Source organism: Pteronotus mesoamericanus, unplaced genomic scaffold, assembly GCF_021234165.1.
Source record: "Pteronotus mesoamericanus isolate MK-2021 breed Mesoamerican mustached bat unplaced genomic scaffold, CSHL_Meso_final contig_78, whole genome shotgun sequence".
Lineage (NCBI taxonomy): Eukaryota > Metazoa > Chordata > Mammalia > Chiroptera > Mormoopidae > Pteronotus > Pteronotus mesoamericanus.
The window spans coordinates 14,554,037-14,570,844 of NW_026555258.1; the positions used below are offsets into that span (position 1 = coordinate 14,554,037).

The 16,808-nt window shown below is 41.5% G+C and overlaps 1 protein-coding gene across 3 annotated transcripts in view; it reads left to right on the plus strand.

Moving 5' to 3' along the window:
• Positions 1 to 16,808, plus strand: part of ASTN2 (astrotactin 2) — an 807,209-nt gene that overhangs the window by 314,695 nt on the left and 475,706 nt on the right. For all 3 annotated transcript variants that reach the window (XM_054584473.1, XM_054584474.1, XM_054584475.1), the window contains one exon: positions 8,527 to 8,673. In XM_054584473.1, the coding sequence (XP_054440448.1) occupies positions 8,527 to 8,673 (147 nt within the window). The remainder of the gene's footprint in view (positions 1 to 8,526; positions 8,674 to 16,808) is intronic.

Consider the following 16,808-nt stretch of genomic DNA (forward strand, 5'->3'; position numbering starts at 1 on the left):
ACCAGCTGATGATTACCTGGGAATCTGAAACCCAAGCACCACCTTTCTTTCTTCCTTCTTTCCCAATTACTTCTGAGCCTTTCGAGAACTTCAGCTCATTTGAATTATCTTCTCTGTGGTTCCTAATTTGCACAGTGAAAATTCATCTATTGAGTACAGCATCTTTTTCCTTCCCCTAATGCATTCCATCAGCCTACTAAGTATCAGTTAAATAGTCTTATTGTCCTGAACTGGCCTCTTGTACTTGCCTCTTTTCCTTCCTTGGGCCTCTTTTCCTGTGACTGTAAAACTCCATTTTCTTTGAATACTTGGGAACCAGAGGAGTGCAGATATTGGAGTTAGACAGCACTGACCATGGACCTTTCCCCTATCACTTCCCCACAGTTAAGTCTTGGTTTTCCCTTGTGCAGATGGAGGCAGTTTTCCCTGCTTTGCAAGGCTGTTGAGGAGCTTAAATGCACGTAGACTCTTTAATACAGTACCTAGCATAGGGGGACTGGCTGATTTTGGGAGATGTTGATTTACTAACAGCAACCTTTGTATACATAGTTACACTAGCTCATTGTCTTCCCTACCTTGTTCTGAAGAATAATAGTTCGAAATATAATGAATACTTTTAGAAAACATCAGGTTAAATTCTGCTAAAGGGGATTGAGTGCAGTCCTTTCCAGAGGCGTTCAATACAGAATCTATGATATGCTTTAACACTTCAAGAGATGGATGTAAAATATCCAAACTATTTTTTTGAAAATAGAAGTTTCCTTTCCAGATACACTTTGTTTTGTGGCTAAAACTACACTGGCTCTTTGGGACATTTGGATACACTTGTGCGGTCAATGGGTCAGGAGGTAGCGGACCGAGATTTGACCCTTACTCTCAAACTTGGCCAGTGAGACCTGAAAATAGTGTCATGGAAAGCACACTTGGCCAAGGGCCAGGACACATGGCTCCCAGGCCCATTTATTCCTTTAATGTCTAAATATGAGTTCACCTCATATTAGGTGAATCACCTCATATTAAGTCTCTGGTTCCCCATTTGTATACTGGAGATAACAGCAATGCCTACTGCATAGGCTTTTGGTGAAAAGTGAATGAGATATTTGGGAATAATCCAAAAAGAATTGAAAAAATATAGCACTGTATGTGCCATTCTCACCGTTAACACCGCTGCCCTCATCTCTACTGTTTTCACCTTGAATTTCCCTTCATGTGCCCAGGCACAGCTGCCTGGAAGTGCCATAGAGAACCCCAAATAGCCAGCCTCTGTTACCAGTGGGCACCACAATCCAAGCCTGCACCATAGAAACCCTTCTTAGTCATGGAGCAGAACTAGCCAAACGTGTCCCCCGGTGACCTCACATATAATGATCTGGCTCCAAGTAGCACAGTGAACTAGTTGAGGCCACATAGTATTTTCTGGGGTCAAGAAGGAGGAGAAACACTGTCTAGCTAGCCCCTCTCACCTTCTGCCCTCTTGTAAAGTTCCTGTTGGTAATTAAGAGAGGCTCCTTTGAAAACCTGAGGTCAACTTCAGGTGGGGTGATGAGGCCGCTATGAGTCACCCATAGTCACCAGAGGACCACAGGGCGAACTGAGGTCTATAAGCAGCACGGCGGTGAAGGTTGATTATTCTGTGATCAGGCCACATCTAGCATGGTGATAGAGGAGTAAGCTATGAAGTCAAGTGTTTTTCCACTTCCGCCCTATTGTCTTTGAGTTGCATAGCCTTTGGCAAGTAGTGGCCTCAGTTTCTTCATGTGTAAACATGGCAGATAATAGAGAGTATCTCATGAAATTTCTGTGAAGGATAAGTGAAAGGTTACATGCAAATTTTTTAGTTCTATTGCCTAGCTCACACGTGTTATTATAAATGTTAATACTGATGGTGGTGATGATGATGATGATGATGATGGCATATCACTTACTATGAAAGCCATTGTAAAAAAAAAAAAAAGGTGTACTAAAGAAACTGAAAAAAATAACTTTAGCAAAATAAAGCCAGCAATGTTTGGTTTGGAGGAAGGAGGCCCAAGGCAACATAATTGCCGCCTTTAACTAACGAAAATAGCTGCCCTGAAGAGGAGGTATTAGGGAATCCTACTTGACATAGACAGTGGGAGTTGGTTCCTAGAGTGAGATTCTAGGGCTGTCTAGTGCAGTTGTCTGAGAGCAGAATTGTTGCTTGGTAAGGGCTGAGTTTGCTGTCTCTGCAGGCATGCAAAGACTGGATGAACATCTGACGTTTGATCAAGGAAAATCCTTTGGAATATGGGAGATAAAGGATATTATAAATGATTTAAAGGATACTATGGATTGGAGAGTGCCAAGGGCAGAGACCCAGAGAGCACAGGAACCTAGCCCATGGCAGAGATTGAGAGGAGACGAGGAAGGGAGACCTGACCCCAGGTGGGCAAGACGGGGGAAGGACGTTTCATTGGGCACCCCGCACTGAGGTGGAGTGTGCCGAATCCAGACATGAGTCAGACTGAGGAGAGGGGCCACCCTTCCTAGAGTTCTGAGAAAGCCCCAGTTTCGAATATTCTTTCCTCTTCCCTCCACTGGGACACTTGCGGTTGTCAGACGACGTGTCCCAATTTTAGTTTCCAGAAATAAGCAGAGAAGCACAGAGGTGCTGGACCTCAGGTGTGACAGGAATCCCATGAGGCACTCAGAGAGGTTAATGGGGCGCACCTGCGAACTGCTGTGGTCACCCTGATATACAGGATGATTGGCCTCTTCTTAAGGGCTCCTTGTATGTTTTCTGGGCTGAAGGAAGTGAATGAATACATATGACCAGAAAAAACCAACAGCAATATTCCAGTACTGGCACCTCTTGGTAGAATAGGGAACAGTTAAACACTCATTCATTCATTCATTCATTCACTCATTTAATAGAGATTTATTGAGCATGTAATATATTCAGATGTATTTGTAGTCACTGGAAATAACAGGAAGGGACAAAATAGGAGGCCTGGCACCTAGGAGACATACATTAATTAACTAGTTATTGAATGAATCAATTCCCAGGTAAGGGCGTTGAAGCATAGAGAAGTAAGGTGACCAACTTCTCCATGGAGGTTAGCAGCTACGTGTAAAAGCCAGAGTGCCAGCTTAAGCCAAAGTCCCATATGTCCTGCTGATGTCCATGGGTTGGGCAGTAAGGTTTTGAGGAACTGGGGTGAAAGGAGAGCTAGCAAGAGTGCATAGATCCATAAGTGTGTGTGCTTCATGTTGTAATTATCATTTCTCATTTAATCCACACACTTTCTTTGTGGGCTAGAGATTAGCATTGCTGTTTTATAGATTAGAGCTCAGAGATTCTGAGAGTGGGGGTAACATGCCAAAACTTAAACAGCTATTAAGTGGAAGAGTTTGGGTATTTCTATGTCTAGAACCAAGTTCCAGCCTATTCCTCCTGGGATCCTCCACCCTAATGTCCTAGAGTCCTGGAATCCCTGTCCCCTGCCCATCCTCCGCCTCACTCCCATATGCCATTTAAAGAAAGAAATTACTTCTTGGCATTGGACCTAGTCTCTTGTGCCCCAGAAATATCAGGAGGAAGGAATCAATGGGTGTGTGGCAGCTTTAAGTTTTCCACACACAGTGGTCTGATGGGGTTAGATCTATTTTCTTCATCATAAAGTGTGATTGATTTAATTCCAAATTTAACTTAAATTTGATTTTCTTCTCTCAACCTGGCATTTCCAAACAGAGAATCAATCAAACCCCAAATTATAGGCAGCACATGGATCAACAATGCTGAGTTATTTCCTGTTGAATTTCTCCAGCAGTGCATTTTTATGCCACCCTCTTCTGCTGGGAGAGGAGGTGAGGGGTAAGGGGGAGGGAGAATGAAAGGAAAATTAGGCTATTAACTTTCTCCAGTTCCAGCAATCAATATGCTCTGAATGACATTCTGTTCCTGTTCACTCCCCTGAAGGTGATAGGAAGGGAACCGCAAACCTGGGTGTAAATCAGGAACCACCGTGACCCTGTGCACCTAGGTTGCTCATGTCATGGTCTGGAATTCTCATTTAGCAAGCTCTTTTTTTTTTTTTAAATTACATGCATTATCCTATTTGGTCCTCACATCAGCTCTGAAATAAGACCATTGTTCCCATTTTTCAGATGGAGACGTTTTGTCTTATTAGAGTTAGATCAATTTTCAGATAGGGACAATTTGTCTTATTGGGGCAGGATCAATTAGTAACTGTCCTGTGGCAATTTTATTGTTTAGCCAGGATTTGAACATAGGCATGTCTGGCTCCAGAAGCCATGCTTCTTCTGCAACTACATGAAATAGGAGGCAGTATGATATGGTACAGAGAATGGAATGAACTGGTTATAATTCTGTCCCTGCCACATGCAATCTGGGTGGCCTGAAACAAGTCATTTCACAGTCCTGCTCCTCTGTTTGTAAAACAGGGGAGTAGTAACAGTTTGCTGTAAAGACTAAATGAGAGGATTCTTCTCCACTGATATATAAGCCTCAAGGATGCTGGCTGCTTTGTTCAGTAGCATTTCCCCTGTACCTAGGACAGTGCAGGGAGATAGTTGACATTCAATAAAAATTTGTTGATTGCATGGATGGATGGATGGATGGATGGATGGATGGATGGATGGATGGATGGTTGATTGCATGGATGGATGGATGGATGGATGGATGGAAATGCTAGCCATAGTGTCTGGATCACAAAAAACACTTGACAAAAGGAGGTTCTCTTCCCTGCCCCTGCTTCCTACAATGAGGTATAGAACCTAGATGAGGAGGGGGTCGATGTTATGAGGGAGGTAGTTTCCATCTTGCCGCTGTCTACAGCACATACTCAGAACTAAGAGCTGATGCTCAGTTCCCTGGGCCAGGAACTCCTAAAAAGTCACCTCTCGTAGAGTCCCACTGTGAAGTTTCTGCCAGGTCCAGTTGCCATGGAAACTCCTGAAGTCCCTGTGGCTACTCCACTGTCACTTGGCCTGAGTGGAGACTTCACCTGCGTGCTTTCTTCTCCCTGGACTTCAGAGACCACTGCGGTGATTGAGGCCCTGGCTGAGTAAATGGCTGCCCCAGGACACAGTTTATTCTCATTCTGCCCTCCCCACTCTCCCTCCCTCTGCTTACAACTCTCCCTTCAGTCTCCACTCTTTTTGTCTTCAGTTTCTGAAAAGAATAATTCAGTTCCTAATATGTTCTGATTACATGTTGGACGAAGAGGAAAGTCAGTCCTGATTTCTGCCATCAGTGATGAGAGGAACACCACTGTCTGGCTTTAAAATGGTCATTTGCTAGGGGCCTGCCATGTGCCAGAAACTGTGTGAGGCATGGAACGTTTACTGTCTTATTTAGTTCTTACAACCCCCGTGAAGGATTTGTCATTTTATACCTGATTTTTAGATGAGAAAACTGAGAGTCAAAAAGCTAATATGACTTTACTCCCCCACCTCGTTGTCTCTCTTTTTTTTAACATATACATTTTAATTTTTTAATTGAATTTTAAAGAGAGAGAGATTTGTTCTCCCACTTATTGATGCATTTATTGGTTGCTTTTTGTATGTGCCCCGACTAGGGATCGAACCCAAAGCCTTGGCATATCAGGATGATTCTCTAACCAACCGAGCTGCCCAACAAGGGCTTCCATTGAATCTTACAGACCCTGCATTACTGTGAAGGTTTAAATGACATAGGGGATGCAGTTAATGCAGTATGAGTCCAGTGAGAGAGTATGAGCAAACCCCATTCCTGCCCCAGAGCCCTCTTTCCTCACTTCAGAAACCACCCCTGTGAAGCCTCGGTGGGACGTCTGGTAGTTGGTTAATTAATGAAAGGAATGTCTTGATCACATCTGTTCCTGTGGTTGTATTGGCCAGGTCTGAGAGATGCCTTCTTGGATATGCTGTTGTCCATCCAGGGCATCTGCCTCACCAATGCCAGGAACTCCTGGATACATCCCACTTTCTGCCTGGACCTGGTTTACTTCCCAAGAACTTGTTCATGCTGGACTCATCCCAGCATCTTCTTCCCCTCAGAGTAGACTCCATAGAATCTAGAGCAAAAACTCAGTGCTGCTGCTGTTGGTGGTCATTCCAGACTTTCATTAAATAGCTAGACTCAAGGTAAGATGTTGACATTTTAAGGGAAATCCTGTGCAAGGCACCAGTCTGAGTCTACTCTTTTAGTTGAAAATATTGACGTTAGCTTGCTATGCTATCTAGTTTCTAAAATGTTTATGTTATCAGAGTTTGAAATAGCTTCTTGCAGCTCCCAGATGAGAGATAAAATTTGTTCTCTCTCTGTTTATTTGGTGCTCATTTTAGGTTTAGAAATTCTTCGTCTCCTGACACCAGAACCATCATTTTTATTTTACCTATTCTTTCATTTAGCAGATATAATGACCACAAATATAAGAAGAGTCTCTACCATAAGTTATGTATTTTACTAAGACTGGCAGTAAAGTTAAAGGTCGTTTTCTTAAATTAAGCAACTTCTAGGTTCCAGGCTGTGAGCTTGGCATGAGAGGCATCAAGAAGGCAATGATGGGATCTGTTCTCTCGATCAGCTCACTGTCTATTAAGAAAAGTAGATATCCTTACAGAAACTCCCAAAGTGGGCTGTCACATGGGCTCTTGTTCCTTTAGGGTCCATTAGCCTGGTAAGGTTGGTTGTTTTAGGTTGGCATGCTTTTTGATTGGTCAGCAACTCTGTCTGGTTACTAATACTGTTATTTTTATCTCTGGAAATTATGATGCATTTATTGACAGTCGCTGTGCTAGGCATTGGGATGCAATGGTGAGCAAAATACACAATGCCTGCCTTCAGGGAGTTTACCATCCAGTTACTAGACTCTCGTGTTTGAATAAGATGTTTTGGGAAACACATCAGCTTTAGACAGTTTGTCTGCCTGAAGGGAGAGGATTTTATATTTATTATTAATCTAAATGAATGATGGGCTTGGGGGGGCAGGCATGAAAACAAGTGGAAAGAAATGACATCTGTGCTAACATTATCAGGACAGCGAGTGTTGATGGTGGTGGCACTGTAGCAATGCAGCTACTCCTGGACCAGGTTGGGGAGAGCCACAGAAGGTCCAAGCATAAGGATCTGTCACGACAGGTCTCAGGTGCCAGACTGATGGACATGGGTCACATCCTGTAGCCAGATGCCATGGAAAAGCTCAAGGGATTCCAGCAGGAAATAGGATGGGAAGGCTTGTCTAGCACCCCATTCCACAAGCAAACAAAATAGAAGAGGGAGGGTGAAGAGGGGAAGGTGCTAAGGACATAGAATAAATAAGACAGTATGGCCGATTGGATGCTGTAAAGAGGAAGACAGGAGACTGAAAGATGACATATAGGTTTCTGACCAGTTTACATGGTGGTGCTTTCAATAAGTTGGACAGCCCCAGAGAAGGAGGAGGAGGCTTTCAGGAAAAGATAACATGTCTAGCTTTGAATGTGTTCTTTTTGTCATGCCCATGGGACATCCATAGAGAGATGTCCAGTAGGTTTGGGCATAAAGGTTTGCTCCAAAAAGAACCCAATGGATAATAGAAAATTGGGAGGCAGCCCTCTTAAATTGATAATCCAAACCTGGAAAGTAGATAGGAATAACAAAGCCTAAAGAATGAGACATAGTGGAGGCTCAGGACATAATCTCTGGATTTTCTTTGCTGCCCCAGTGGCCTCCTTGACATGAAGATTCAATCTACTCATTCCATTGAATCCATGAAATTGTCTTTAATTTTCCTAGGCAAAGCTCCCCTCCCATCCTATACCCTCTCTGCTAGTTCTTAACATGACTTTCTCTGAATTCCAATTAGCTGTGGAGAGGTCTACCTTTGCCCCTAGCCTATAAGCTCCTGAAGAGCAGGAACTATTCTTATTCTGCTATGTGTGTTTCTCCCATTGTAGGTGACCAATAAAGGCTTGAGAAAATGATTTGAACTGATCAGATTCCAACAGTTTCTAAAATGGAAATCCTTTTATGTAACAGACATTATATTCAATATAGACATGATGCCATTTAATCATTGCAACAACCTCGTTAGCTGTTTAATATTATCCTCACCCTACAAATATGAAAACTGAAGAAACAGGTCCCACAGGCAATGAAGGCTAAAGTCCAAATTTGAACCCAGGATGTCAGACTCTAAAGCCTATGCCCATTCTACCCTCTGAATTCAGCAATATAGTGACTTCCCACTGGCTCCCAAGGACAGTAGACAGTTTAACAATATCTAAATATTAGCAAGAATGACCATCTTAATTGCGAGTGGAGAAGTGAGAGTTGCCATGACTTTCAGGAAGGTTTATTTTTTTTTGTCTTTACCGAAGGAATAATAAACCCACTTTTCAGAAAGTTAAAACGAAGCCACACAAGGGGCATTGAGATGTCATCGCAAGCACAGACTTTGGAAAATATGCTCCCTTCTTCCATCTTCCCATTTGGAAAATAGCAAGATTTCCAGATTCATTGCTATCCCCCTTTTCTCACCTCATAGACTTAGGTGTCTTTGTGTGTCTTTGTGTTACTAGGTTTGCTGAAAAGCCCAGTGAACAAGACAGCCCTGACGCTGATTGCTGTGAGCTCCTGCATTCTGGCCATGGTGTGTGGCAGCCAGATGTCCTGTCCACTCACTGTGAAGGTGACTCTGCATGTGCCTGAGCACTTCATTGCAGATGGTAAGAGCTGAGCATTGGAGATGCCCTGCACCTACTGGGTTCCTTGCTCCCTTGGCTGGTCAAAGATCCTCCATGCATGACCCAACTTTAGAATTACATTACAGGGAAAAAGGAGCATTCAAAGGCCTTGAAAGAGGCCCTTATCATTTAGAATCCTGGGTTATTTCAATGCAACTGAAGACTGCTTTTATTCCATGGGCAAGGATATAGTTTGTTAAATAAAGAAAGGATTCCAATGTGAGTGCAGAAAGATTTTGAGCTTTATCATACAACCTATGGTTTCTTATCATGTGTGCGAATCCTATTCCAAGCTAAAAATGCCCCTCTGCAAAATTGTGTTTAGCAATTAAAAAATATGACAGAGAAGATTGTATGAGCTTTGTTGAAATTTCCTGAATGTCCTAAAGAATACTCATATCTCATTCCCTGTAAATGTTCTTTGTAAGTATCTCATATCCTGCCATTTACTCTTCACTCAATTAATTTGAATTAATGAGACACTGTAGTCACTATAATCATTTACAAAGCACGGTCCAAGAAACTGATTAAGGTGCTTGATATCTATTGCTAAAGTGCCCTCCAGAAAGTTCTCCTACTTAACATACTCCAAACCCTCGTTCTCACTTGGCATTACTATTTTCAAATATATTGAAATTTTCATAAGTGCAGTAAATAAGGCATATCTCAAGTATGCAGCTTAATGAATTCTCACACAGGAGTTGACCAAAATCAAACCGTAAAACATTTCCAGCACCTCAGCTTTCTTAGACCCCTTCCCAGTTAATGCCCTCCCAGTACCATGTTAGTACCTTTGTATCTTAAAAAATATTTTCTCATTGGGTATATATTGAATGTTTTTGAGATTCTAACACTATATTTGTAAGCTTTATTTCAATGTAACTCAATTTTATCTCCAATTTTTAAGTTTCCAGTGTTCAGAACTTAGCACCCATTCATTCAGTATTTTCTGTTCATAGTGGAACTTCCACCTCCTTTCTCTGAAACACCTGGACTTCTATTAATAAATCCTGTGATTGCTCCCACTTCATCACGGTTTATGCCTATCAAATCATAGGTGAACAAAAATATTAATGATGGACATAAAAAAATCATATGGAAACATAAGAAGCAAACATGTGAGTGGGAAATGGCAGAGAGAAAAAGAAGGAACAGTATTTACAGAAACTGCTACTCAAGCAGATCTCATGAATCTTGGGATTGAAAAAAATGACCAGAACCTGAGTGTGGCTGGAATATGAGGATGCAAGTGTAAGAGCAATGAGCAATGAGATTGAAAAATCAATAGGTCAAATTTTGACCACTACTGAAGGCATGTGACCTTATGTTTTATCCTCATTCATTACTACTCATTAACTGTAGAATGCCCTGGAGACATTCAGATTTTCAATATTTATTTTCATGAAGGTTTTAAGAAGCTAAGTAACTTGCTCAAGGTCTTGGTAAGTAGTTTAATGACTAAGAGCAGATCCTATAGAATAATACAAACATGGATTCAAATACTCGATCTATTGTCTACCACTGCTAGAGCCAAGTGAATGACTTACTTCTCTGAGATGGACCATGGCCAAGACAGCTTTTGCCTTTCTCACCTTCCCCTGTGAACCTTAAGCTAGCTTCAAAGCTGCCAGCCCAATCTTAGTAGAGAGCTCTCTGTCGGCCAGCTTTGTAAGTTGAGCTGTCCGTGGTGCTGAAGTATTGGATAGGGCTGAGTAATGGCTCTGGTCTTCAGGAAGAAAATGAATTCTGCCATTCTGCCCTTGTGTTACAACATAGTTATACTTGATACTTAATGCCCATTATAGGGAAAGGTCAGCACAATATAGCACTTGTTCAGAGCCCAGCTGGCAAGAACAATAAATACTTACACAGCCCCTATCCAAGCCCTTGGCAAGTAATACCCCTTCCTTTGTCTGAGCCTTCTCAAGGCCACTAGTGGCTTTTTGCTCTGCTAAGCACAGTGAAGAGATGGGCTGGGTTTGCTTCCAAACTTATTGAATGTAGCACTGTGTTTTCAGCTGTGGTCTATAAATCATCTGCATTTCGTTCATTCTGGGATGATGATCCCCGGAATAGTGAATCATATTCTCTAGGAGTGGAGCCCAAGCATTAATGTTTTCAACAAGAACTTCAGATGATCCCTTAACAGAAGTTTGAGAGCTGTATCAGTCTCTCTGTGTTACTTTCCTTCTATCCAACGGAGGTAATAACTCCTTAGGACCCTTTAGGACCCTGACAAGGGGCTTTGGTTTCTTCCATCTTAGGTTTTTATCAATGTCACATTAATGGACATTGTGCCTCATGGCACAACTGCAGTGGTTGCCCATAGCACTGAATACAATGTGAATGATCCACTATGAGTTTTATAATAAAGCAGCCCTGATCACATCGTTTTGGGCCTCATCCAAATTACCATGCAAGTAGCATTATTAATGAATGGTAATTGGTTAATATTAGAAACTCATGTTAGTTCATGCATCCCTTGAGGCACTCAATGTAGGTCAGGATATAGTCACCCAATATTCTGGCCAATAGCAAAGACAGCTTTTAAAGGAGTAAGTTACTCATATTAATTAGGTGAGATTATTCCATTCTAGTGTAGGCAGATAACATTATATCTAGAGTTCCCTAGTCTGTTCTTTTCAGTTCTCTTCTGTCCTGGGAGTTGTGCTTGGAGAAGGTGAATGATATATCTGAGTTATCCAAAAGAGAGGATTATAGTCAAGATACTGGAAAAACATTGCAGATATCTAGTGACCTCTTAAGGAAAGGGTGGAGGAGAACCATCCTGTACGAGTTCAGGGAATCTAAACAAAAAAAAAAAAAGTGAACTTAATATTATTGAGCATGTCTATTGTAAATATTGCAGTGCTCAGAATACATTATATGAAGTTAGTTATTCAGTTCTCATAGCAGAAGTGTGAGGCAGGATTCAGCATTCTCATTTTGCATACATGGAAGGCAGGTCCCAGAGACATTAAGTGATCATGCCAGATTAACACACAGAAATGAAGCATTGTATGAAAGCCCAGGTATACCTGAACCCCTGATCCAAGAACTTTCCATGCCCACACTTACACAAAAATGGCCATGAAAATTATTTGCCATGAAAAGGGTTCAGGTTTGTTCTGGAAGTCCCCAGGAAACAAAATTAGAACTATATGGGTGATGAGGGTGGTCAGAGATGGGAGAAGATTTAGCCTTAGTCTAAAAATATCTTTACCTCCTAAGCTTCAGCCTTATAATCTGTAAGGTAGGGATAATAGCGGTACTTATCTTATGGAGTTATTGTGATGAATAAATGAAATAATGCCCATAAAGCTTTTAGCTCAGTACCTGAGACCTAGTAATGGCTCCATAAATTGTATAAATGTTAGTAGTTGTTATAATATTTTTTTAATATAGGAAGGGGGTCATTGCAACGTAATGAGTTCCCCGTCATAGGGAATTTTTTGAGAATAGATGACCACATTTCTCTGAAGCTATAGAAGAAAAACGAAGGATGCATTGGGCTTGGGTACATGGTATTTCAATTCAGAGCCATTTTACCTGAGTATAAACTTTAAAAACACTTAATTTTTTAGGACCTGTAGACCATTTATTCTTTACTGCCTCTTCCATGAGTGTCACCCATTCTTTGCCTAAGATGAGAAATGGAGTAAAACTTAGGAATGAGTGAAGACCAGGGATGTCTCTTGAATACTTTACTTGACTAAACCACACTTACACACACAATGTTTTTTGTTTTTAATGTTGATATGCCCATTGCATCAAAATATCCATGACAAAACCTGTATTTTTTTAAGGTGAGTTAAATTGTTAGCACCATGTTTTGGGTTTTACTAAGGTGATATTCAGTTTTTCTTTGTTTCCTATGACTGAGGAATAGAGGTCTAAAGGTGCCTTATCATCGGGTCAAATCATCGAGAAATCATCGAGACAAAATGTTCATCATTAGATGGCCTCGTTTACTAGTATGTCACTCACGTAGCTGCTTTTGAACAAAAAATTGTATGTAGTGAACTTGGTTTACATTTATTTTCTTCCACCCCTTATTCATGTCTTTCAGCCAGGAGAGTGAGCTAATCTGTGGTTTTGTACCTTTCATGAAGATAAGGTTCATAATTGACTTCAGAGCTAATTTGCAGTGATTTGAATACATGGAAGGAGTACTTTCAAGTCTGAGAGGGGAGAATGACACCACATTGCAGGTGGTTGCTGAGTCACAAACTGCCAAGCAACTTGTCTAAAAACAATAGTTTCATGGACACCTTGCTCTCTGGAATCATCTGGGGCTTTGTTTTATTGTTTTATTTTATTTGTAAATTACAGTTGACATTTAACATTATTTTATGTTAGTTTCAAGTGTACAATGTAGTGGCTAGACAATTATATAATTTACCAAGTGATCCGCCTTATAATTCAAGTACACACCTGGCACCATACATAGTTATTACAATATTTTTGACTCTGTGCCCTATGATGTCCCTCACATTCCCAGTGTTGATTGAAGACCTTTGAGTACCATGAACCATGATTAGGAGTAAGTGTTCTCTATAGTATTACCTCTGCCTTTTTGTTGTTAACTCCTTTGCACACACTTAATGCTGTTTACACAAATAGGTTGTCTTACCTTGTGTCTGCCCCTTTATATACATTTGCCTAAGCATTGCTCCCCACCAAGCGTACCCTGCCTATTTCCATATATTGCATTCCTACCCATCTCTCAGGCCTTAATTTAATTTTCTCCTTTCTCTGGAAGCTATTCTTGAACAAAAACACAAAACTTCTTCAAAGAAAACTCCAGTCAGAAATAATTTCTTCTTCCTTGAAAATTATATAGAATTGTATTTCTAATGATCCCATGGTCTTCCTAGTCCTACAGACAGGGTCCTGCATTAAATCTTGCCTCCCTCCAATATTTTCTCAACACTGCAAAGTGATCTTTTAAAAAAAAAAAATCTCAACACGTTGCATCTTCCCATAAAACTGTTTAAATCCTTCTTATTGTACTTGCTATAGAGACTCAACTTCTTAACATGACCTTTAAGTTCCTGCAAGATCAGACTGCTGCCTACCTCTCTAGCCTCACCTTACCACTCTCCTTACACTGGTTCCTTAAATATCCCTAGGTGCTCCCTGCCTCAAGGCCTCTGCGAAGGTTGTTCTCACTGCCTGAAAAATTTCTCCCCACCTCTCCTATGCAGTTTCTCCTGGACAAATTTCGTACTACCCTACAATGATTGACCTCTTTTGTTCATATCCTAACCTCTATTAGGTCCCATACTAATCATTCCCCTGAAGCCCTGCTCTGCTCTTTGATTGCACTTATTTCAATTTGTAATTATATATTTATTTAGTTAATGTTGGAAACTTTCACCCTATTTTAAGCTCCATAAGGATTGGAATCATATTTGTTTGTTCTACCCATTACATGCCATACCTAGGACGGTGTGCACTTACAGTTAGTACCCCAAAAGAAATTATTTCGATAGCTTCACTTAAATTTCCTCAAGGACAAGGGCCGATGCTTATTCATGTCCTAACTACGGTGATACCTGACAGAGCTTCTGACTCAGTAGACATATAATAAATTTTGTCTGTGAAACAAATGAAGGTAAGGAGGGCAGGTAGGTGGACCAGATGCTCTAAGAAGATATAACCTAGGGAATGACATTGTGAGAAAGCTGATGCTGCCTCCTCTTCTATGATTGACTTCACTCCCTCAGGTTTTTGCTTCCATCCCGCAAGATGAGAATCTCCAATCAAAATCACATTTCTCCCCCAACATTAAAACGTAACAAGCTTTATCCCAGAGCCCAGGAAGAGGGGGAAATATAAATTGAGCTGAGATTCAGAGCACCCAGGTGGGAGGTGGAGATGAAATACCAATAAGCCATATTAATATGCTGAAATCAAGAAGAATAGGTTGAACTCCAACTCAGATTTAATAACTATTCACGAGAGACCACTGGGAGAAGGCAAGGCTAGGTTTCAGTCGGAATTAAAACGAGATCTGTCATGGAACTGGTAACATAATTATAAACGGTGAATACTTTTTTCTCTCTCCTTCTTCTTGTACTTAATGGACAGATTGCTCAGTGATGGCCTGGAGCCGGTGCAGGAAGCTATGGATACCCCCTTATGGTTTTATTGTTTTTTTTCTCAAACTTCTTCATTAGGAAAGTCTAAATCCACAAAATCGTAGAAGGGAAAACTGCTTCAAGCCATGTCTTCCTTAAATTCTACCTGATCCCCAGGTTAAAGTGACAAGGGCATTGAGGGAGAACAAACCCTGGAAACCCATCCAAAGCAGCTGAACATGTTCAAGCTTTTAAAGATATCACAGCAGCCAGCTTGGTTGGGATTTTTAATGACACTCTCTGCTAAGATGCTAGCTTGGCTTCCAACCAGGATGAATTGTTACTAATTTCCCTTGTTAACAATAGGAATAAGTGGGTTAACAATAGGAATAAGTGGGTTTGACGTCCAGAATTAGAGACTAATTTCTGTGTTTTGAGAGCAAATCGAGTCCAAAAATATGTTTCTAGAACTGGGGGCAGAAAATGGTTGAAAGAGGTAGGACGATGTTTTTTTTTCTCATTAATAATTCCATCCCGCTGTTGTGAAAGGAAGGGTACTTTGATTTTAAGACTGGGAGAAGAGAGTGGCTTTGATGGGATGGAGCACCCTAGCTCCCATTTGGTGATTCAGACTTTTCACTGACTTGAGTTAGGTGTTGCGTTATGATTGGCTTGCTATTTGCACGGTACTGTAGGGCTAAGTGAATGGTGCGGTGCTGAGAGAGAGAGAGGGTAACATGGTATACAGGTTGAATGCATTGATCTGTGACCTAGGAGATGTGAGTTCTGCTCCCAGATCTCCTTTTCAAGTTTTGTGGCCTTAGATATAATAATTCACTCCCGACCCCGAGCTCCAGTTTCTTCATCCAAAAGCAGTGTTAATACTTGTTGCCTCAAATGAGTGTTACTAGGCTGATGAGTGTGCATGACCTTGACTGACTGTGAGGGTATGATTATGACAACACTATCCTTTTCCCTTTCTGCCTGACCATAGCTTTATTATTTATGAAGACAGTAAAAAGGTTCTAAGGAGGTTGTAGTGGGTCTGGCCAAGTAAATAGAAGGTACAACTTCAGGGAGGTTTAGCTTGTTCAGCAGGAAAATTTACTAGTTAAAAATTCCTCAGTAATAATACTAATCCCTTGTCACATAGAGTGCCTGTTTTTTCCCCTTCCTTTTTCTCTCCCTTCCTGTGGTCAACAAATAGAGTCATGCTTAGCATAACGGTCAAGGATGGGGCCCAAATACAATGGTGGTATACCATATGACCTAGGTATGCAGTGGGCCATACCATCCATATTTGGGTGAGTGCACTCTATGATGTGTGCACAGTGATGAATCATCTAACGATGCATTTCTCAGAATGTATCCCTGTTGTTAAGTGGCATGTGACTCTATTACACATCGCCTTATCTGTGGCATGCTTAGATGTTAGGGAGGCAGAGGGGGTTAGAGCACAATCTCTGGCCTCCCCTCTTCGCCAAGCAGATGAAATATGAAATGCAGTGTGGCTGGAGTCTTGTGGACCCCACTGGGTACTGTGGGGACCATGGGGAGGGGTGGCCACTCCCCGACCCCAGGCTGGAGACAGGAAGTGATGCAAGGAGATGATGTCTTGAGGAAGCACTGCCTGAGCTGGGTCTTGGAGCCATTAACATTTACCTGGAGGCGGGTGAGGGGTTACAGTAGGCTTCTCGGGGAGGGGGGCGCGCACAGACACTCACCATGTTCATACAGACCCTGCTATTCAAACCTCCTGGTAACAGCACTAATAATTGATAACATTTACAAAACCTGGCTAAGTGACAGGCCCTGTGCTAAGTGCCTTGCAAAGTACTATCTTATTTAATTCTATTACCTTATGAAGTAGATCCAGGCATTATCCCCATTTTAAATTTAAAGGAAGTCAATCCCAATAAATTTGTGTGGCTTCCTCAACATCACACAGGCAGGAAGGGGTTGGGAAGAATGATTTTGAGTTAGCAGCTACAGGAAATGTGGTAGACAGAGAATTCGATGACTAAGATTGTTGTC